The 21,607-nt window shown below is 59.7% G+C and overlaps 1 protein-coding gene across 4 annotated transcripts in view; it reads right to left on the bottom strand.

The window, feature by feature from the left end:
* The window catches only part of LOC127462756 (receptor-type tyrosine-protein phosphatase V-like), a 40,099-nt gene that overhangs the window by 17,563 nt on the left and 929 nt on the right, over positions 1 to 21,607 (bottom strand). Inside the window, exons 1-16 of one of the 4 annotated variants that reach the window (XR_007900552.1) lie at positions 16,524 to 17,030; positions 15,483 to 15,546; positions 12,828 to 13,094; positions 11,135 to 11,404; positions 10,331 to 10,597; positions 8,558 to 8,830; positions 7,571 to 7,831; positions 6,825 to 7,097; positions 6,121 to 6,390; positions 5,328 to 5,597; positions 4,604 to 4,876; positions 4,069 to 4,341; positions 3,380 to 3,649; positions 2,744 to 3,016; positions 1,611 to 1,883; positions 861 to 1,133 (exon numbers count right to left, since the gene is read on the bottom strand). Coding sequence is in view for 3 of the 4 variants with exons in the window: in XM_051771636.1 (XP_051627596.1) it covers positions 861 to 1,133; positions 1,611 to 1,883; positions 2,744 to 3,016; positions 3,380 to 3,649; positions 4,069 to 4,341; positions 4,604 to 4,876; positions 5,328 to 5,597; positions 6,121 to 6,390; positions 6,825 to 7,097; positions 7,571 to 7,831; positions 8,558 to 8,830; positions 10,331 to 10,597; positions 11,135 to 11,404; positions 12,828 to 13,094; positions 15,483 to 15,546; positions 16,524 to 16,589 (3,916 nt within the window). In the remaining variant the exon portion in view is untranslated. Of the gene's footprint in view, positions 1 to 860; positions 1,134 to 1,610; positions 1,884 to 2,743; positions 3,017 to 3,379; positions 3,650 to 4,068; positions 4,342 to 4,603; positions 4,877 to 5,327; positions 5,598 to 6,120; positions 6,391 to 6,824; positions 7,098 to 7,570; positions 7,832 to 8,557; positions 8,831 to 10,330; positions 10,598 to 11,134; positions 11,405 to 12,827; positions 13,095 to 15,482; positions 15,547 to 16,523; positions 17,031 to 21,607 lie in introns of those variants that run through there. The other 3 variants (XM_051771636.1, XM_051771638.1, XM_051771637.1) reach the window with 3 other exon arrangements.

Genomic DNA, 21,607 nt, shown 5'->3' with positions numbered 1-21,607 from the left:
CATGCAGAGTGAGGAGTGTGAGGGGATGGGTTCTTCCTCTAGCTAATGAGCAAGTTTCATTAGAGACCTGCCCAAAGGGCTCTGCACATGACTTCCAGCACCCTGCTGGGGGATGGCTGAGCGTGGGAGCAGGGACTGCTGGATTCCCCAAGCAGAGTGCAAGGACTGTGGGGACAAGCACATGAAAAGGCTTATTGTGCTTATCTGCAATTTCCACATTCCTTAAAAACAAAAAAAAAGCCCATCCTCCCCTTATTCCCTATGCCAGGAATTTTCTGACTGCCTAGGGGAACAGCAGTGGGGATGGTGGGGTGTATCCCCCTGGCTTAGGTCTCATGGTCTTCCAGGCTGTGGGTGTCATCTACCAGAGCAGCTCTACTGCAATGGGATCCCATGCTTTTGTTCAGCCACCCATTCCCAGAGGAGCCAGCAGGACCACAGCCCAGAGTCTGCCTCCTGAAACAGCAGTCGTGGCTGCCAGGTTCTCCTACAGCCAGCAGTACTGCCTGGCTCTCCCCTCCACCAGGGGCTTGCCCAGCCCATGATCCCATTGCTGTGGTGGTACATCCCACCCCATGCCATGCCATGCCATGCCATGCTGCCCCACCACTGGAAATATTGACGATCAGGTCAGACAGTGCTTTGAGCAACCTGATCTAGTTGAAGATGTCAGTGGTGGGGGGGTTGGACTAGATGGCCTTTAGAAGGTCCCTTCCAACCCAAACCATTCTCTGATCCTACAGCTTCCAGGCAGCTGTCCTGGCCATGTCCCTGCCCTTTCCCACTCCAGGTGCTGAGCCCACCCAGCTGGGAAGGCTGAGCCTCGTGCATGATGCAGGACCTGCAGCTCTGGCACTTACTTGTCCAGTCACTGATGTTCCCCGCGGACGCTGTGTAGGGCCCCGCCACAGACACCACTTCCAGCAGGTATTTGTGTCCTGGAGCCAGGCCAGAGAAGGTGAACTTGCTGGTGCCTTTCCCAACAGAGACATTGGCTGCCAAAACACCTGATCCTGAATGATACAGGAGGAGCCTGTAACTGTCTTGTCCTTGGGGTTCAGCTCGCCAGGACGCGCTCAGCCTGTTGGGATACCCCTGGTTCGTCATGTACACGTTACGGGGTGCCAAGGGGTCTGGAGAGACAGGATGGAGACATGTCAACAAAGGGCCTGAGGACATTGCCTGGGTCTCTTGGCAGTGCCATCAGGAGGGATGTGCCACACTGGACAGGGCATTTAGCCTCGGCTGTGTGGCTGCACCCACCAGCCTGGAGGCAGCTCAAAGCTTCTGCAGGCTTCTCTGTGCCTGCCTGATCAGGCTGAGGAGGGCTGAGGAGGGAACACACAGCCAGCTACAGGAGTGGGGAAGGTGAATGCCCCATCTGATGCTCCCTTCTTTGTGGCTCTCCCCTGAAGCATGGCTCTGGAGCTCCAGCTGCCTTCCCCCAGGCTGGTGGAGCTGGTGATGAGGGTGGGCAGAACTCTGCTCAGTGCCATGGCACTGACATGCCCCAGGCAGGGCTTGGGGGCTGCCACAAAGGTCAGTTTTCTTTGCCATGAGCTTTCCTGACTGCCCAGCGAGGCACCCGTGCCCCCCAAAAGGGTACTCACATGTCCAGTTGCTGACATTCCCTGCGGGTGTCCTGAAGGACCCAGCCATGGACGCCACCTCCAGCACGTATTTGCTTCCTGGGGCCAGTCCCGTGAAGGTGAAGTTGTGGGTGTCTCTCCCGAGCGAGGCTGTGGCTGCCACGGTGCCCGGCCATGCGTGGAACAGGGTCAGTGTGTACCCCTCTCTCCCCCCGGCCGCGGCGCCCCAGGCCGCGCTCAGCCCGTCGGGGTGTCCCGTGCTCAGCAGGCGCACGGCAGTCGGGGGCAGTGGACCTGGGGAGCATCAGACCTGAGGTCAGGGACTGCACACTGAGCAGGAGGAAACAGACACTCGATGGGACATCGTGCAGCAGGACAGGTGGTCCCCGAGGGCAAGGACTCATAGATCCCCTCTGGCACGTGCCTCCTCATCCTCTTTTTTCTGTCCCCATCCCACCTCAGCTTTAACAACCCTTGCTGGTCCCTCACATGTCAACCCTTCTTCACCCAGGCCACCCTCATCCCTCAGCCCAGTGGGAATGCCTTCACCCTTGCTGCATGCACACGTGTGCTCCTGCACCCAGCTGGAGTGCAGGGCCCAGGCAGTGCTGGCACAGCCTCTGTACTCTGCCCAGCCCTAAAATTTTTCTAGGTGGGTAGAAGTGCTGGATTAGCTAAGCTCCAGAGCAAAGACCTATTCTCCTGGGAGGACTGTGGAATGGCCTCTTGTACTACACTGATTCATTTCATGAACCTTTATGGTAACGTGGTTTCTGCCCGCTGGAGACTCATTGAGTCTCCTGTAGACAGGGAGTGTACAGGTCACCTGTACAAAAGGTCACCTGTACACTCCTGTGTTCCTGTACACGGGGAGATGGGTCAGCACGGGCAGGGGACACAGCTGGGCAGCCCTGTGTGTCATCAGCATGTCAAGCCTACATCATCAGCTTGTGCAAGCCTTCAGGTGAACATCCACATGCCATGAGGGTAACAGTGTGCCCCTGCACCAACTGCTGTGTGTCACCCCTGTGCATGTGTGTGTGCACATCTCCAGAGGCACCAGGTCCCCAGTGAACATCCCAGCCCTCTCCAGGACTGTGCAGTGGTGTGACATCTCCCACCCCTCTGCAGAGGGTACTGCTCTGGTCACTCACGTGTCCAGCCACTGATTTTGGGCGCTGCTGCCTGGTACGGTCCAGCTGTGGCACTGGCTTCCAGGGAGTACTCGTGTCCTGGGGCCAGTCCCGTGAAGGTGAAGTTGTGGGTGTCTCTCCCGAGCGAGGCTGTGGCTGCCACAGTGCCCGGCCGTGCGTGGAACAGGGTCAGTGTGTACCCCTCTCTCCCCCCGGCCGCGGCACCCCAGGCCGCGCTCAGCCCGTCGGGGTGTCCCGTGCTCAGCCAGCGCACGGCAGTCGGGGGCAGTGGACCTGGGGAGGAAACACCAGTCACTGCCAGGGGCCACATCTGAGCTGAGGGATAGGAGATGCTCCATGTCTGTGCCAAGCCTGTGCTGCAGGAGCTGGGTCAGCTCCGTGAGGTCCCATGGGCTGGCTGTGCCCTTGACTCTGTGGCAGCTGCCCCCTCCAGGAGACTGTGGGTTGCTGTGGGTGGCTACCAGGGATGGGGGTGGCACAGGCTCCTCATGATGCATCCAGGCAGGGAATAAGCACTGGGTGCTTGCATGGGTGGGAGAGGAGAGCAGGGGGGCTGCACCAGTGTAGCCTCTGACCAAACTGGGAAGGAAAGGTCTGGTGAAGGACATCTGGTTGCAAGGAGAGCATCACACTCACGTGTGCAGTGGGTGAGGTTGGGGGTGCTGGCGTGGAAGGGCCCAGCTGTGGCCCTCACTGCCACGCTGTAGAGGGTGCCAGGGCTCAGGCTCCTGAAGATGTGACTCCTGGAGTTGCCTCCCAGCACCGTGTGCCCGATGTGAGTGCCAGAGGCTGTGTCATAGACATCCACCACGAAGCCTTCTGCTCCTTGCCCTGCTGCTGCCCAGGAGGCCAACAGCACCCAGGCTGAGGGGCTGCCCAGGGTGAGGTTGGCAGGGGCCAAGGGATCTGGAAAGCAACAGGGAGACAGTCAGCCCAGAGATCCTCTGAATAGGAGCCTGGGCACAAACAGGCAGGCAGGGCACATGGCTGTGAGCGCAGCATCCCTGGGATCTGCAGCTGGACATGACAGGGGAGATACCCTGAGCCTCTGAGGGGGGTGGGGGGGCTGGCTCCGTGTCAAGGATAGAGTAAGGACAGTGAGCAGAAAGGTGGGACCATTACATAGAAGTTATGGGCACAGTGTGAATGGCTTGGGATGGAGAAGGTGGCATTGCATGCTTTGGAAAGCTCAGGTGGAGGCTCTGGGGCACAGCAGGGATGGTTTGGGATGGGGCAGGTGGCAGTGGGTGCTCTGCAAGGCTCAGGGGGAGGGAGGCTCTGGGGCACACTGGAGCACTATGCCCAACCCAACCAATGAGACTCACGTGTCCATTGGGTGACGTTGATGGAAGAGGCTTCTAACGAGCCTTTCACAGCAGTGACCTGCACAGCAAACCTGCTGCCTGCCTCCAGGTGAGTCCAGGTGATGTTCTGGGCATCTGGACTCAAGGTCTGGACCTGAACCCTGCTCTGGGTGCTGAGGCTATACAGGGTAATGCGGTAGTGGTCCCTCCTGCCGGGGGGCTTATTCCAGGATGTGTAAAGCTCTGAGGAACTGCCTGGGTTTGTAAGGCTCAGGTTTGTCGGGGCTGCAGGAACTGTGAGGAAAAACAGACACATTGGTTGGAGAGAAAAAGATCCAGTTCTGAACAAGCAGACATCTCGGTACAAAGAGGGTGTGAGACACAGGACATGACTGCAGGTCAGCTTCACCAGGAACCAGGCCAGGGTGCCCTCCTCTCCTCCCCTCCCCTCCCTTCCTTCCCCTCCCCTCTTTGGGTGCCAACATTGATCCCATTCCATTCCAGAGCTCATCACAGTGCTCCTACCCCGTCACCCCTGGGTGTCATGCATGCTGACCTGTGCAGCTGGTGATGTTCCTGGGGAGGGAGCGGTAGGGTCCAGCCACTGCCCAGATGCCAACAAGGTAGCATGTTCCTGGTTCCAGCTGTGGCACAGTGACATTGGTGCTGTCTTTCCCTGCTTCCAGGTTCCTTGGTGGTGCAGAAGAGCCCTCCTCGAGCACACTGAGCAGGTATCCATCCCTCTGCCCAGGAGCAGTCTCCCAGTGCACAGCCAGAGCCCAGGCAGTGCTGACAGGGCTGGCAGATAGGGAACGAGGAGGCAATGGGACTGTGGGAGAGAAACAGGGTCACTGGGGACAAACCTGGGGTGCTCAGGACGGACTCTAGGTTAGGAATGAAGCTGGGAGCTGAAGGACTGTGGGCATCCAGCACACTATCTATAGGCTGCTGAGAGCAGCAGGCTGCTCCCAGGTCAAAGCTGCTCCCTGTGTCCCAGGTGACAACAGCGCACCACCACCACGGCCTGAGTCCCCCTTGTCCCAGTGGCTCACAGCACAACCCACTGAGCTGCTGGGCTCAGGATGAGAGAAGGTCCCACAAAAGACCCAGCACCTTGAGTAGGAGACAGGCTCCGGTGGGGTTGCAGGGACACAGTCTCAGAACTCTCCTGCAGAACAGCCCTGGGACCCTCCTTGTGGTCCCGAGCCCCTCGCCAGGTCAGAGCCAGGCTGGGTGCCAGAGGTGGAGAGGGGATGGGAACAGGGGAGCTGTGTTTCTACCGGTGTAGCCAATGGCAGTCTGAGAGGAGATGCGGTGAGGCCCAGCCTGAGAAATGATCTCCACGCGGTACCGGGACCCTGGCACCAGCCCCTCCAGGTCGAGCTGGGTGACTCCACGGGGCACAGACACGTTCCTGATGACGGACAGGGACTCAGCCACCGAGAGCTGTACCAAGTGGTCTCTGCCACCGCCGGACTCCACCCAGCTCACGTGCAGCTCCTGGGGTCTCCGGCCAGGCCGTACGCTCACATTAGCCAGAGACAGCGGATCTGGAGGAAAGCACAGCATGAAATCCACGGATGAGCCACCTGGAGAAGCCAGGGCACAGCCTGCACCTCTGCACAGGGCTAAAGGAGGAGTGGTGGCAGCTGACTGCCAGCTCTCCTCTTCTCCTGGGAGAAAGGCAACCTGCCTGTGCACGTCCCCAGGGTGCTATTAGCAGGTAAGTGCTGACAGCACTTAGCTCCCATTGGGCTGCTTTACTCCATAGACAGGGAGCAGAAAGCCCATACAGGTCTCTGTGCTTCCTCTCTCACATCCCTCTCCACCAGTCCCTGGCTGGCCTTGAGATCCCCAGCTTGACTGGGGAAAACCTAAGCTGGGGAAAAGGGTCTTTTGGGGCCCAACAGCCACCACACAGCCTGTGACATGTGCTGTGATTCCCAAGACAGGGAGCCTGCACATCCCAGCGGAGCCCTCCCTCCACCCAGACAAGTCCCTGTCACTGCTACTCTTGCAGGCAGTGTCAGGATGTCCCATCCCTGCAGGAGACTGGGGATACTTCTCACTCACATGTCCACTCAGTGGCAAAGTGTGATGAGGATCTGTATGGGCCACTGAGGACGGTCACCTTCAGGAAGTACTGAGTGCCAGGGGACAGCCCCAGGAATGTGAAGTTGTGGGTGTTTGGCCCCACTGAGATGTTCCTCTGTGCTGCATGGCTCCTGCTGTAGAGCTGGAGGTGGAACTGGTCCACATCACCAGCAGCCTTGTCCCAGAAGGCTGAGAGCCCCAGTGGGCGCCGGGTGTTGGTCAAGGTCACGCCAGCCGGAGCCAGGGGGTCTGAGAGAAAAGAGACACCCAGGCAGTGAGAGGTGGTTGTGGTGTGGAGTTGGAGCTGCACACACTTGTCCTGCTCCACTGCCTGCACCTGGTGGGGTTAGGTCAGGAATTGGCCCTGGCACATCAAACCCCAGAACAACCAGAGCTCCTGCTCCGCAGCAAACAGGGGAGCAGGTCCCCCCATTCCCCTGGGTGACATTTGGAAATGTTTTCTGTTCAGTAATGGGTTCCTCCTGCACTGCAGACCCTGTTAGGTCCAACGTGGCTCAATGCAGCTCCAGCTGTCCTCTCACTCTGTCTGGCTATGTACCCCTGTCCCAGGTTCCCCATCTCCCCACACATGGGTCACCCTCTGCTCCTGTGCTGGCTTCTGCTGTCACGGGCGGAACATGGTTGAAATTTGCAGTAGGGTGAGATAGGACTGTCACACTCACATGTCCAGTCCGTGGCTGATTGCACAGGGGATCTGTAAGGTCCAGCCACAGCAGCCATCTCCAGTGTGTACTGTCGCCCGGGTACGAGGTCCTCCAAGGTCACATTCGTCCAGTCATTCCCCAAAGTCACATTCCTGATCCGCTCCTGGGACTTGGTTTCCAGGAGGGTCCCTGTGTAGCCAGTGCTGCCAGAGGAAGGTGCTCTCCAGGAGGCTTGTAGAGAGGTGCTGTGGCCCCCATTGCTGAGGGTCAGCTGCTCCGGGGGCAAAGGGTCTAGAAAAGGAAAGGTCCAGAGTCACTCGGCAGAAGTGAAACCCCAAAGTGAAGCCCTTTCCCTGGGAAAACCCACATCCAGGTGTTCTGACCACCGTCACCCCTGCTGACACCAGTTTGGCAGGGACTGGGCCAGCATAGAGTTCAAAGTGGCACAGAGAGAGGACTGTTCTGGTGCTGGATGAGGTGGTGGGTGGTGGAGAGGTGGCTCAAGGCGGAGGCAGCCTGAGCAGTGCCACGGGAGGATAGACCAAGGAGAAGGGGGAGGAGGGCACTGGGCTCTGCTGACCCTTGTGCCTGATGACTGGGAAACAGAGCAGGGTCAGACACATCCAGCAGCAGCTCTGCCCCTCCTGAGCCTTTTGCCCAGTTATTGGATGGAGCTGCCAAAGACACTCGCTGTCACGTGCCCTGAGGCACAACATTATGGGGAAGGGCAAGATCCAGTGGGAACCCGGGGCTGTGGAACTCACATGTCCAGTTGGAGACGCACTGGGGTGAGGATGTGTAGGGGCCAGCCACGGTGCTGACCTCAAAGGTGTAGAGGGTGCCAGGGTGGAGGCCCTCGTAGGTGAAGCTGGTGACGCCCCTGAGCAACGAGCTGTTCTTCACGGGGTACTCGGCAGGGCTGAGGGCCAGCAGATAGCCCTCCCCCATGGCCTCCTCCCAGCTGGCCAGCAGGCTGTGGGGGCTGCCCTGGCTGGACAGGCTCACACCAGATGGTGCTAGTGGCTCTGCAAGGACAAGGACACCCCGGCACAGGGCAGTGCATCAGGCAGGCAGGTTGCTTTCACGAGATTTTTTTTTTTTGCTTTTCAGATTGCTCTAGGTGACCTGGTCTTGGCAGGCGAGTTGGACTAGATGATCTCCAGAGATCCCTTCCAGCTTTAACAGTTCTGTGATTCTGTGACACTGCAGCTGTCTCCATCCCATACAGGGGCAGCCGTGGCTGCAGGAAGAGCTCTTAGTGCCCCCAGCACCATGGTGGGTGCCTCCCCAAGCTGTGCACAGCTCCAGTTGTCCCTTTCCAGGGTGTCAGCTCTGGGACAGCACTAACTGTGGCTCCACAAGTCACCCAGGAAGGACTGGGTGCAGGGAGATGCTGCTCTGGGGGGGCTGGTGGTGCTTCCCTGCCCACCCACTCAGCTGCAGTAAGGGGAAGGGGGAAAGCTGCCTGGAACCTGCCAAACACTGAGTCCAGAGGCTACTGAGTAGGATCTGATCCTGATTTTTGCCTGAAACTTGCTGGCACAAGCCTGCCCAGCATCTCTGAGCCCACCCTCACCAGGAACTATGGGGAGGCAGATTTTGCTGCTCTGACCCACAACCTACTCTTGAGACCAGGTGCCACAGGTCCCTGCCACAATCTCCCTGCTCATCCCCAGCCCCCCTCCAGGCACCAGCCCCTCCATCAGGCAGCAGGAACGGCCTCAAGGGACTTGCATGGGCTTTCTGCTCACCTGTCCAAGCTGCTGTGCTGAAGGCTGACGCCTGGTATGGCCCTGCCACCACCATCACCTGGACAGAGTACTGCTTCCCAGGGCTCAGCCCATGGAAGGTGACGTGACCATTGTCCCCGCCGACGGAGATGTTCCTCGTCACAACACCATCCTCTCCCTCTCGCAGCGTCACCAGGTAGAAGTCCCTGTGTCCCACTGGGATGCTCCAGCGAGCCTGCAAGGAGCTCTGCTCCTCTGCACTGCTCAGGGTCACATTGCCAGGGCTCAAGGGGTCTGGAAGGGAATGGGATTGTGTGCATCAGGATTATGGGGTGCTCTGTACCCCACCGACCCAGAGCCTCATTCCCTGCAGGGTTATGTCCAGCCTTATGCATCTTTTTGGAGCATGCCGTCTCCACTCCCCAGCACAAGCATTCCTGGACTAGCAGAGTCCAGACAAAGCTGGCAAACCTTCTGGGAAATTCCTAAAAGTCCACTCCACTCCACTCTCATCCCACAATGAGTTTGCTGATTCTCAGGAACTGGCCCGGACTGAACTCCTGGCCAGATGCCCCTGGCTCGTGTGTCTGGCACAGGGGAATTTTGTTCAGTGGAGCAGGTCAGAGCTGCAGACAGCAACAGCAAGAACCAGCTTCACTTCATAGCAGAAGAAAACCAGCTGCAGAGGCCTTCCAAAATCCCAGCTGCAGAGTCAGCAGGGAGCAGGCTCCAGCTTCCCAGGTGAAGCACGAAGAAGCTGAGTCTTGACACCTGGTGGCACCCAGGTCCTCCCAGGGCACGTCTGACCCCTGTCTCACCAGGGCCAGGACGAGTCACTGGCCACAGCAGCTCTGAGTCTGCAGCTTGGCACCTCCATCATTTGGAGGTGCCCTCCATGAGGGCCAGTGCTTCCTCAGTGTTTGGTGTGAATCTGCTCTGCCCAGGAGGCTGGGCTTGCCCTCTTCATTTCCCCCCTGGTTCTCCTGGGAACATCTGGGCTAGCAAGTCTGGGAATGGAACTGTTTGCAGTGCTATGGACGTGGTGTTGGCAACAAACCAGGGATGTGGTGGTGGAAGTCCCCCTCTCTCAGGGCCCTTGTCAGCCTGAGGACAGAGCCAGGAGGAGGATGGGGAAGTGGTGCAATAGCAGGCTCTGGGAGGGCTGCCACTAGACTAGATGGCTCTAAGCCCTGTCCAACCTGGCCTTGAACACTTACAGGGATAGGGCAGCAACAGCTTCTCTGGGCAACCTGTGCCAAGGCCTTGCCACCCTCAGAGGGAAGAATGTCTTCCTAACATCTAATCTAAATCTCTCCTATTTTAGTTTAAAATCATTCCCCTCAAACCCTATCACTGTCTGCCCATGTAAAAAGTCTTTCTTGCTCTTTTATAAGGCCCTCCAGAAGCCTTCAGTTCAAAGTAGCTCAACTGCTGTCCTCTTGCCTCATTTTTTCTGCAGCCCTTGTACAGCCCTGAGGCAATGAGAGCCCAGGCCCAGCTGCATTGAAGACCAGTGGGATCTGCTCTTGGGGAGGGACCACAGGCTGATCCCACTGCAACCCAGGGAGAAAAGCGGGCCAGCGTTGGGAATCCGCCTGCTGCAGGGATTCACTGGCCCCAGTACAGCAGCGTCCCAGAGCTGGGTCCTGGAGTGGCTTTAGGCCAAGTCCAAGCAGAATCACCCTGTGCACCCAGGGCTCTGGCAGGAGACCTTTGGATTCAGAGGCTGGACCAGAGACAGGGTGAAAGCCGGGGCCACCAAGGTCCTCCCCCATCCCTGGCCATCATACTCACATGTCCAGGCAGTGGCATTGGGTCCCACTGCAGTGTAGGGCCCGGCTGTGGCACTGAGCCCCAGCCAGTACTGGGTGCCAGGGTGGAGATGCTGGAAGGTGTAGCTGGTGAGGCCCCTCCTGGCTGACAGGGTCGTGGTGACCATCTGGGTGAGGAGGTTGCGGAGCTCAAGGTGCAGCCAGGCAGCCCCCGCAGCCCCTGCCCAGGAGGCGACGAGGCTGGTGCTGGAACCCGGGCTGAGCCTCAGCTGGGTGGGGATGGAGGGAGCTGAGGGGAAGAGCAGGAGGCAGCGAAGTTCAGCAATGGAGCTGGGCCTCCCTGGACCCTCCACTCTCCCAGGGGCCCACTATGACCACAGCTGCTCTCTATGGCATGGGGGCTGAAGGTCTGGCAGGGGTCGGCTGAGGGATGTCCCTCTCATGTCCCCTCCCAGGTTGGCTGGGGGGCTCTTGAGGTCCTTCCATGCTGTCATGCTCTTTCAGGCTGCAGGGCTGAGGGGGTGGCAGCCTGGGCAATTCCTGCAGCTCTCGCTAGCCAAGAGATCCAGGATCCACCAGACTGCCCCTCTCCCTTGGGAACACACAAACCCAAGCTGTGGGCGCTGCAAGGCAGGCCCAAGGTGTGAAGTTTTCCCCTTGGCCCAGACACTGCGCTCACAGCGGGGACATGAAACACGCTCAGCTGCTGCCATCCTACACAAGCCTCCTCCCCACCTCTGCAAGCCCAGCAAGCACATGCTCTGCATGCCTCCTGCCTTTCTCCCACCCCTTCCCCCTTGGGGCAGGCACACCCATCACTCCCTACCTGTCCACTGGTGGACACTGGTGCTGGCCTGGCTGGACCCAGTCAGCGTGCTGACCTTCAGGGCGTACTCGCTGCCGGCCAGCAACCCATCGAACAGGAAGGTGGAGGCGCTGGGCGGGATGGACACGTTCCTCACCAGCGCCTGGGAGTCGCTGTGGTACAGGGCCAGGCCGTAGCCCTCGCGCTGCCCTGGGCCGTGCGCCCAGGCCGCCCGCAGCGAGGCCGAGCTCCCGCCACTGCTCAGGCTCAGGTTGCGGACGGGTGACGGACCTGCATCACACACAACATGGCACAAGACAGTGTTGGCTGGCTGCCTGGGAGTGCCTGACCTGGTGAGTTGTCTCACAGGCTTGCTGGAACGTTGGCCTTTGCCTGGTGAGGTCCTGGCAGCCAGCTCCGCAGGATCCGATCCGAGAATTGTGGAATGGTTTGGGTTGGAAGGGACCTTAAAGCTCAGCTCGTTCCAGCCTCCTCCTGCCATGAGCAGGGACACCTTCCACTAGAATAGGTGGCTCCAAGCCCCATCCAGCCTTGCCTTGGACACTTCCAGGGATGGGGCAACCACAGCAACCTGTGCCAGAGCCTCACCACCCCCACAGTGAACAATTTCTTTTTAACATCTTCTCTGTCAGTTTAAAACTGTTCCCTCTTGTCCTGCCACTATATGCCCATGTAAAAAGTCCCTCTCTCTCTCTATTTTAAAGTTCCCTTTAGCTACTAGAAGGGACTCTAAGGTCACCCCGGAGCCTTCTCCTATCTAGGCTGAACAACCCCAACTCTCTCGGCCTGTCTTCCATAGCAGTGGGACTCCAGTAAGGATCCCCCAAGCACAGCCCTATCACCTCCCTGACCTCTCACCAACCTCCCATGGGTGGTGTGGGGTGCACCATCCCCTTTGGATCAGTCTCAGCAGTTACTCTGAACTGAGCGGGGAGGCTTAGTCAGGGACAACACACACAGTGAAGCCATCATTGCTTACCTGGGAGCTCATCTGCTAACAGGTCCTCTGTTCCTGATGGCCCTGTGGGTCCTGCCACCTGCCTTCCCATGAAAACCAGCTCCTGCTCCTTTCAGCGTTGCCTGACACCAGCCCTCCTGCTGTCCAATCTCCTTCAGCTCTACCCTCCTTTTCTAGGTTTTCCACCTTCACCTGCACTGCTTTACTCAAGGATCTTCTGGAGAGGTGCAGGCAAGGGCTGCCATCCTCACCTGAGCTGTTGAGCCACCAGCCCTGTTCCCTTCCCCAGACCTTGAAATCAGCCAGGGAGGGTGCAGAGCAAAACTTGAGGGGTGAGTTGTAAATGATGGAGATGTGCCAAAATTGTAGAGCAGATGCTCCTTCCTCATAGCCCTTTCTAGACCTCCAGGCATGACATTTTCCACCCCTCAGCTCTCTGCAGGCCATATTATGGGCTGGTCCATCATTAGCTACATTATTTTAGGAGAGGACACAGCATAAACTCTGCCCATGCAAGGTGCAGGGACAGGACCCTTCCTCCACAAGGATGAGGGAATGACCCCTGGGACTCTGGGGACCACAAAAGGACCCTAGTTCTGGTGTAAGTGAGGAAAAGCCCAACCTCCCCACGAACTAGTGGGACTCCAAACAGACCTGGGCTTGGCACCCTCCAAAGCAGCACAGTGGTATTGGCAGGAGCCCTGAGACCCTCTGCAGTCCCTGTAGAGCCCTTACTTGTCTGAGCTGTGATGGTCTGGCTGATAGTCTTCATGCAGGCCAGCGTGGCTGTCACCTCGATCTCGTAGTGTGTGCCAGGGGTCAGCCCGTGGAACCAGAAGCTGGTGGTGTTGGGCCCAGCAGACCCATTCTGCAGCGCCCTGCTTGACCCCAGGGAGGAGAGGGCGAGCGAATATCCCTTGGCACCTTCCTCTGGCTCATCCCAGGACACAAGGAGGGAGTCTGACCGGCCATGGTCACTCACGCTGATGTTCAGGAGGGTGCCTGCAGAGGCAAATCCAAAACTGTCAACAGGGAGCCTGCAGAGCCAGCTCCCAGCCCACCCACCCTCGCTGGGGTACACTGGGCACCAGCCACCACCATGGACACTGTCCTGCTTTGGTCAGGCCCCCCGACACCGAGGGCTCTGAACAGCCTTTGGGAAAACACAAGAATGCTCAGAAACCTCCACGGGCTGAGGTCAAAGGGAGATGTGAAAGAGATGCTCCGAAGTGTGGAGCATCTGCTCCATTGGAGAAAGACCAGAAGGCTTCAGTTCATTGTGTGTTTTGTCCAGAGAGCCCTGATTGAAGGCAGAGAAGTTCCCTGGCTGGGTATAATCCACTGCTTGCCACCTTGGTTGGCTTGAGCCCCCAAAAAAGATGTTGAAGGGCTCTGTGTCCACGGAGAAGCAAGACAGTGGCCAGTGAGGGGGCAGGATAGAAATGGCAGGGGGGCCATTATGCTCCCTGCAACAGTCTCTGCTTCTGTGCGGGGTCCGACAGAGCTGGGGGACAAAGGCTCCTTTGGGGGGATCCAGACATTGAGTCCCTCCTGTTCTGCCCAGGGCAGAGGTGAATGGGAAGAGTGGGACACTGTGTATGTGGAGGAAATGTGGGGCCAGCCTGGCTGCAGGCCCTGCTGAGGTGTTCCTGCTGCAGCAGTGAGGTCAGTGCACTGGGGCTGCGGGGCCGGTGCTATGGCATCCCGATGGAGAGCATCTGGGGACAGGGAAGTGGTGTACAGGGCCAAAGTGGTGGGTCAGTGGCCAAAACTACTATTGAGTCCCTGCCCTTTGAGCTGCTGAGGAACCATCTACACAACAGGAGCCAGACACGACCTGTCTGTCAGGGCCAAGCTGGCAGCTGACCTGGGCAGGCTCCATGTCTGCCTCCCAATGCCTCTAGCAGATTTTCAGGCATCCCCCATCCCCAGCCTAGCTGTGAGTCACAGAATCACTTTTCCAAAGGTTGGAAAAGCCCTCTAAGCGTTTCCCCAGAACTGCCAAGTCCAGCAGTAACCCATGTCCCCAAGTGCCACATCCATGAACTCTCTACTGCTCTCAGCCTTTGGAAAATGACAGAACAGCTCTAAGTGCTAGTACGACATTTGTGTAATAATCAGCACTTAAAATTTATGGTGTGCAACATGTTGTGACAGGCTTACGTGGGGTCTGGCGCAGCAAGAAAGCTCGAACCAAGCACAGTGACTGCCCCAGAGGTCACCTCAGGGGTGGCCTTTACACAGTCAGGGAGGAGCAGTGTGGGGTGAGCCCGGGGCAGGGGCACCTTTGGCACAGTTCAGGAGTTGTGTGTGTCTTTCCCACTGATCTGAACACTTCCAGAACTATGTTCCACTTCTCTTCCATGCAATCCTGTGGTTTGGAGCCTGCTGCAATGCTGAGAGCTTCACTCAGCAGGCAAGGGCAAAAGGACCTGGGGACATCAGATGAACACAAATAGGAGCAGGTAGTGCCCCTGGGAAAGGCCTTTTCAGTGCCATCCCTGAGCAGTTCAAGTGCAGATTTAGGATCAGACTGCTCAGGAAGGGTTAGCTGAATGTAGCTGGGTGCCCATGGGTCAGGTGTCTATACCTGGGGCAGCTGCCCTGGGCTCCCCTCCCTTTCAGCAGATACCCAGAGCACAGGGCACATCTGACCTCCTGCCTTAGGCAGCCCACGGGACTGTGCCCTGCCCTGTGGAGTTCAAGCAGGGATCGTTTGTCACTGCAGGCTCTTTCTTATCTTATTTATGAAGGTATGAATTCTCCTCCCACATTTCTCTGCTTCTCTTGGGTTTCCACCAGCCTCATTGCCTGCCTCCCTCTGTCACCTTCCTCACATCTGCAGCACAAATGTACCTAGAATGGGCAAGAGGCACCCTGTGGCCACAAGGCCCCTGACCCCACAGGTAAGCTCCACTAACCACATCACAGACAGCCTCACCCAGGTACACCTCGTGCCCTGACAGGTGCCTGTGGTTCATCTAGGAGAGTTCTCACTGGCACAGGCTGGTGCCATGTGGGTACTGCACTGGTTCCAGGCCCACAGCAGCCATGGAGCTGCCTTATGGACTATGATCCTGCCTGGACAACTGCAGGGCATCTGAGCAGGGCACCTATGTCTGTGCTGTTGCTGAACCCACCTGATGCTCTGTGGAAGGAGAGAGCTTGGAGCCTTGTCCATCTCTCACAGTGCCCCCCATATGGCTGGTTGCTGGAGGGGGATGGGGCTGACTCTTCCCCTTCCCTGGTCATGATCTGCAGCCTGTAGTAAGCCTAAAGCAGAGTATTTACAAAGCTACTCTCAACTTCAAGAGTCCTGGCCCAGCACATCTGCTCATCTCACTGCTCCAGGCACAGAGACCATCCCTCCTTCCTCAGCCTGGGACTTACCTCTGTCACCATGTGTGTCCTGTCCCTCCAGCCATGCCTGTGCTGTCCGGTTGCATCCCTCACCCTGGGGGATTGAAGGTGCCAAGTGAGAGAGGCGCAAAGTGAGGGAGGCTGAGCTGAGACCAATGCCTGGGAGAGGTGTCCTGTGCCAGGCCAGGGGTCAGGCTGGCAGGCGGAGGTCCCACCCTGACATGGCATCTGTGGGCTGCGACCCCTTTCCCCAGGAGAGCTTGTGTTACTTGTCACCCTGCCTCCCCTAGCCAAGGCAGGGAGACAGACTCAGCAGATGCAGCTTGTGAGCTACCCTGGCCTTTCGTGCGGGGCCTGGGGCTGCAGACCAACAGGCCATGCCCACAGGGGAAGACCCCCCCAAACCAGCCAGGGCACAGGGAGGTCTGGAGAGGGAGGGAGTGAGCTCTGGACAGGCCCTGGCATTCTCATTCCCTGTACAGGCATATCTCCTTCCCACCACCATGGGGGGAGGATGGAGGGACCCCAGACCCCCCGCGGGCTCCACAGAGCTCCCAGAGCCCCCAGTGCTCTCCCCTGGCAGCAGGGACACCCGTCTGCTCGCAGCCTGCTCCCAGCAGGGTGTGCCCTGCTTTGGGCTGGCGTCAGTTCCCCCCGTGTTAAAGGAAACGTCTCTGCCCACTCCTTGTCCCGCAAAAAGCTATCGTCTTCCTGGCGTTCCTTCCCCTCGGCTCCGGGGGCAGACTCGTCCTGGCTCCCCACCGACTGCGGGGCTTTTGGGAGAGGAGAACAAAGGGGCGGGGGACCCCCGGGAACAGCAGCCGGGCCATTCCCGGGCGAGGATCCGCGCAGCCATGGCAGCGGGGACACGCTGCGGTCCCGGGGCTGCGGCCAGGGGGGCGGCGGGGGGGCAGCGGCGCTCGGGACCGCGAACGCCGCTGATGTGGCGCAGCTGCCCCGGTGAGAGGAGCCCAGAGCGGTGCCCCCGGCGGGGCAGGGCTGTGCGGAGCCCCCCGCGAGCTGGGAGCCGAGAGCTGCGGAGCCAGAGGGGCTGGGGAGCCAAGCGCTTACCTCTGCCGGGGTCCCCGGGAGCCGCGGCACCCACAGCACCAGCAGCGGCAGCAGCGGTGGCCTCATGGGGACCTGGACGGCTGCAGATGAGAGGGATGACAAGTTGGCGGGGGTGGGGTCAGCGTCTTAGCAGTGGCTGTCCCCAGCCAGCCCCTTCTCCCACGGCAGCCCGGAGCCGCGTCCCCGCATGCTTTCCGAGCGCGGGTGACAAGATGACATCACTGGGGACCAGGCAGCGAGTGGCACCTCGGCCGGGCCCGCTGGCCCTGGGCAGGGGCAGAGCTCGCCTCCGGCCCGGGAGGAGCCCAGCGGGGGCGGCCGCCTCTCGCCGGGCGCATTTGCTGTTGTCCCCGCGGGTCCGTGTCCCTCTGCGGTGACTCTGGGGCGGGTGCGGGCTGCGGGCAGAGCTGCCGGCCGGGGGCTGGGGCGGGGGGGCTCGCGGGGGCTCTGCGGGGCTGGAGCCCGCTCTGGCATCAGCAGGAGCTCGGCAGAGCTGGGGGAGCTGGAGCGGGAGGAGCGGCAGGGGAGGAGACAGGACGGGACTGACGGCGGCTCCGGGCTGGGAGGGAGCTCCTGAACCAGCCCCCGGCGCGGGGAGGGAGGGGAGGAGGGCGCATGGCTGGGCTGCGATGCTGGAGGGAGCGAGGGCACGAGTGTGGCCGCGGGGTGCTCTGCACCCTGGGCTCGCTCTGTGCTCGCGCTTTCGGCTCCGTGTGCATTAATTCCTGCGCAGTTGCGGCTGTGGAACGGGGGTTTGGGTACGTCGAGGGGCAGGGACTGGGGGGTGTCTCTGTGCGATGCCCTTAACACAGCGGCCTGCAGGCTGGGACAGGGGGTGCACACTGTGGGGCTCCTGGGCCCTGCATCCCGCGAGCACAGGGACGCCTGGACCACGCTTTGGCCATCTAAGGGGGTGGCTGGGGTGAGCCGTGCCCTGTGCCCGGGCTGTGTGGGCACTGTACTTCGGGGGGTTGCTGTGGGGAGCAGTCTGTGCCTGCCCTGCTGCGGGCAGGGCTGTGCTGTGCGGTGCGGTGCGGTGTCTGTGCAAAGCGTGGCAGGATGCCAGCTCTGATTCAGAGCAGAGATGCCATTGGCTTCACATCAGCGCTGGAGATCTGGGACAGCGCTGGAAGAGGTTCAGTGATGCATCAGTCCGGAAGCCAGTGCAGCCTTTGTGGCCGTGGGAGTCTGTTACAGTAGCCAGTACGGCCACCAACAGGGGCTATTCAAGCTCTGCTCATTGCTCTGAACCACCAAGCTGTCAGGGTGGGACACATCCCCCATCTGCTCTTTGGAACAGCAGAATCCCTCGCCAAAAAACTCAGAGGTTTGTCAAGTGGGATCTGTGATAGACAGAGCAGCCCACAGTGCCTGGACAAAGACATGGAAAGCCCCAGCTCTTGCACACAATTGAGAAGCAAGTGGGACACAAGGAACCTGGTCTAGGACCCATCTCCAACCCCAGGTCCATCCTCCAACCCTTCTGGCAGCCCCCAGGCTGATAGACCCAGCTGGAAAGGGGCTAGAGAGCACGAGGCCCCTTCATTTTGCATGGATGACAGTTAATTTCCCAGGTCCTGGCCAAATGGGACTGGTGCCAGGAGTTCGGGTCCGTGGTCACAGTCACGTCTCTGCAGAGGTCCAGTCCCCTGCCTGGAGCAGGCTGAGGGTACAGGAACCCTGGCCCTGCAGCTCAGCCCAGCAGTGAGGGACACAAAGATCAGGGAGGCAGCAGAATGTGATGCCTTGGCTTCAGCACACGCAAGATTTTTAACCCTTAATGCCAGCAGCTCCAAGGGTTGAATGCAAAAAATGCCATGGCTGCACCCTCTCCCACAGATGGATGCCCGTGGGAAAGAGCTCTGGCTCTTGGAAGTCCCCAAGGTTTCCTCTTGGAAATAAGCATTTGGGGCTGAGGTCCACCAGCACCTGAGGTGATGGGGCTGACCCATGAACCAGTGCACAGCCAGCTCTGGAGACCCCCATCCCTGCTGCCAGACACTGGCCTGACAGGGAGCTGAGTGCAAGGTGGGTGCTCAGGGGCGCTGGGGGTGACGTCCTCCAGCCACTGAGATGAATGGGGAGGGGGTCCCCCTCCAGGACCCAGGCAAGGGGAGGTTTGGAGTTGGCTGCTGTTGTCTCCAGTGGGCTGGGGACTGTTTTTAAAGGCCCCTTTCCAGAGCTGGGTGGCTGCAGCCAGCTGGGAGGAGGTTGGAGCTCCCCGCTGCAGCGAGGGCTTGCCAGGTTTACCCAGGGGCCCAGAATGGGATTGAGGAGGTTACAGCTGGCTGGTCCCCAAGACACATTTGCAAAGAGGCTTTCGGTGGATGTCCCCACAGGGGTCCATGGCAGGGTAGAGGCTGTCAGCAGAGGTGATCCCACTTTGGATGGGGAGCATGGAGCTGTTTGCTGCCATGAGCAGCCTGGAGGGTCACCTGGAGGATGGCTGGGGCAGAGGCAGTGCAGGCAGTGAAGGCTGGGGATCATGTGGTGTCCCTGGAGCATGGCAGGTGATGGCAGAGCTGGCTGATGAAGCAGGGGTTGGAGGTGAGGATGGAGGGCCTTAGTGGGCTGGGAATTGTGATCCAGGGGCATGGGGCGGGAGGGACCCTCGATTATCAAGGAAAACCCTGCGAAGAGGTGTTGCATGCCCCAGTGTCAAAGGCAGTGTCCCATTCAGTAGTGGCACAGACAGGAGGTTTTTCCAGGCTACAGCATCAAGGTGGGGCTCCTCTAGCTTCAAAGCACACCAAAGAGCAGCCCCAGGCCAGCAAGAGGGCAAACCCAGTCACTGGAGTCCTGGGAAACTCCAGCTGGGTTGTGCCTGCCCTGCCCAGCTGGGGAGAAGCTGAGCCCTTGTATACTCACTGCACCTGCCTGGGCACAGCCTCGGTGCCCCTGCACTAGCCTGTCTGCAAAGCTGGCCATCTCCACCTCCAGCCACTCTGATGGAGTCACAATGGTGGGATGTGGCATCTCCGGAGCTTGTTGGAAACCAACCTCTACTGTTGCAGCCTTGGGTGGGGGCACAACTCCCCCACCGAGGCAGTTTCTCCAGACACTGGCTTGCCCAGGGAGCAAAGGGTCTGTTCTACCCTCCCTGGTCTCTGGGCTGGGCAGCCAAGCAGGGATTCTTGAAGCACAGTGTCTCTGTCCCCTTGGATCCTGCTGCCATGCTGTGCCCCTGCCCCACATCTCCCCATCCAGGAGGAGAGGTGACTCCCCACTTGGCATGAGGATGGCTTGGGGGATGCCTTGCTGCCCACCAGGATGGGATTGGCCTCTGAGCATGGGCCAGGAGGTGTCCCAGCAGGTTTCTCAGCCTCTGCATGCTGCTGGTGACCCGTCACAGGGCACACTGCTGTCACACAGCTGTCACCCCCCTGCCATGGGAACACACCTCCAAACTAGCCCCACTTATTTAACCTCGGATCCCAGTGGCTGTGCTCCCTGAGCTCAGGGAGTTTGGGCTGTGCCTGCAGTGGAAACAGCCCAAAGCACTGCTGGGAGCCAAACCCAGGCCCCGTCCCTGGTGCCACAGCGCTTGGCAGCCTCCATAGGGGACAGAAGCTGCTCATCCCATGCCAGCACTGCCCTCGCCACGGCCACCCCAGTGACACTGTGCCACCACAGGTAGGGACAGCGAGAGAGAGAGTCCTCCTTGAGCTGGGGATGCCAGATCTCCCCTTCGGTCCCCCCAACAGTGTAGCCTTCAGCTGTGCCAAACCCAAAGACGACTGCAGAAGGTTTCTCCACCCAGCAGCTGGAACCAGGCCTGGAAACTCAGAGGCTGCCGAGTCATCACATTTTCCGCGAAGCAGCGAATGCTACCACAAGGCGCAGGGGGGTGGGGATGTCCCGCCGACTGCGGGGACTGGAGAGCTCGGCTGGCCAGAGCTGGGAGCTGTGAGACCGTAGCACTGTGCAGTCAAACCACCACCTCTGGCAAGGGGCAGAGCCCCAGCATGGGAGACCGTCCTTGCCCCGTGCCCTGGAGGGATCATCCAGGAGCAGAGATGGGAAAGGGGACCCCTGACAACATGCCCATCCCTGTGGTGTCAGGTGTTGTTTATGCTAAGGGACAACAGCCACAGTGCAAAGGCCCTGCCTGGCAAAGGCTCCAGGCTGTCCCCCTGGGCAGTTCCAACCCCAGAGCAGAGCAGGGTCCACCCCCTTGGCACTCCATGCATTGGCCTCCTCTCCAGGTGCCCAGAGCTGGCAGCACTGGGCTTGTCCCCACTGAGGCATCTCCTGGGGTTGAGCATGGTCCCACACACCTGGCGGGACTGGGTGCCTCCCTAGGAAGCACTTGCTGGGGTGAGGGTGGGCAGGGTGGGCAGCAGAGTGCGTGCCTGTGGCATCCAAGGGTCCCAGTTGTGTCACAAGGTCTGGCAAGGTGACATAGGCAAGTGATGCTCCCAGGGCTGGGCATGGGCAGAGCCTTGCAGGGTCCCTGCTGGAGGACACATGTGGGTAAGGACGCTCCCAGAGGGACTCAACCTGTCACTCAGAGGGCACAGCCATGACCTGGTGCTGTGAGCAATGCAATCACTGCACAGAGGAGCCTCTACCCCTGTCTGGATGTGCAGCCCCAAGGTTCCCATGGGAGCTCTGCCATCCATCCTTGGGCAGGACCCTGTGCATCCAACCTGGCACCCCGTGACAACGTGTGCCCAGGGGTCCCATGATATGGGGCACTGGTGCCACTGGGATTGGGCTGGGAGCAGTTCTGGGGCTCCTGTCCTGCCTCAGCCCAACAACAACATCCCTTCAGTCCCTGTCCCTTGGTATCTCCTGGTGCCCACCAGCACTGTGAACTGCCCCAGGCCATGATTTCTCCCCTCTGCCACCTCTGAGGTGCCTAGCGCTGCCTGGGGCTGAGAGTGAGGAACAAGGGGAACAGGCTGCTCCCAGGGCAAAGCCTGCAGAGGATGCAGGTGCTGCTGGGACTTCTGTCTCTGCAAGGTTCACACGCCAAGGTTCTCCAGCCCTAAAGCCTAGAGCACTGGGATGCTCCTTCTTGCAAGTGTTTAATCATTCCCACGTGGAGCCCTGCCAGCGCCGCTGCTGCCTCCTGCCCCACG

This window comes from Manacus candei, unplaced genomic scaffold (genome assembly GCF_025592945.1).
Source record: "Manacus candei isolate 608988 ecotype Guabito, Panama unplaced genomic scaffold, ASM2559294v1 h1tg000139l, whole genome shotgun sequence".
Classification (NCBI taxonomy): domain Eukaryota; kingdom Metazoa; phylum Chordata; class Aves; order Passeriformes; family Pipridae; genus Manacus; species Manacus candei.
This window is presented reverse-complemented; position numbering and strand designations above follow the sequence as displayed.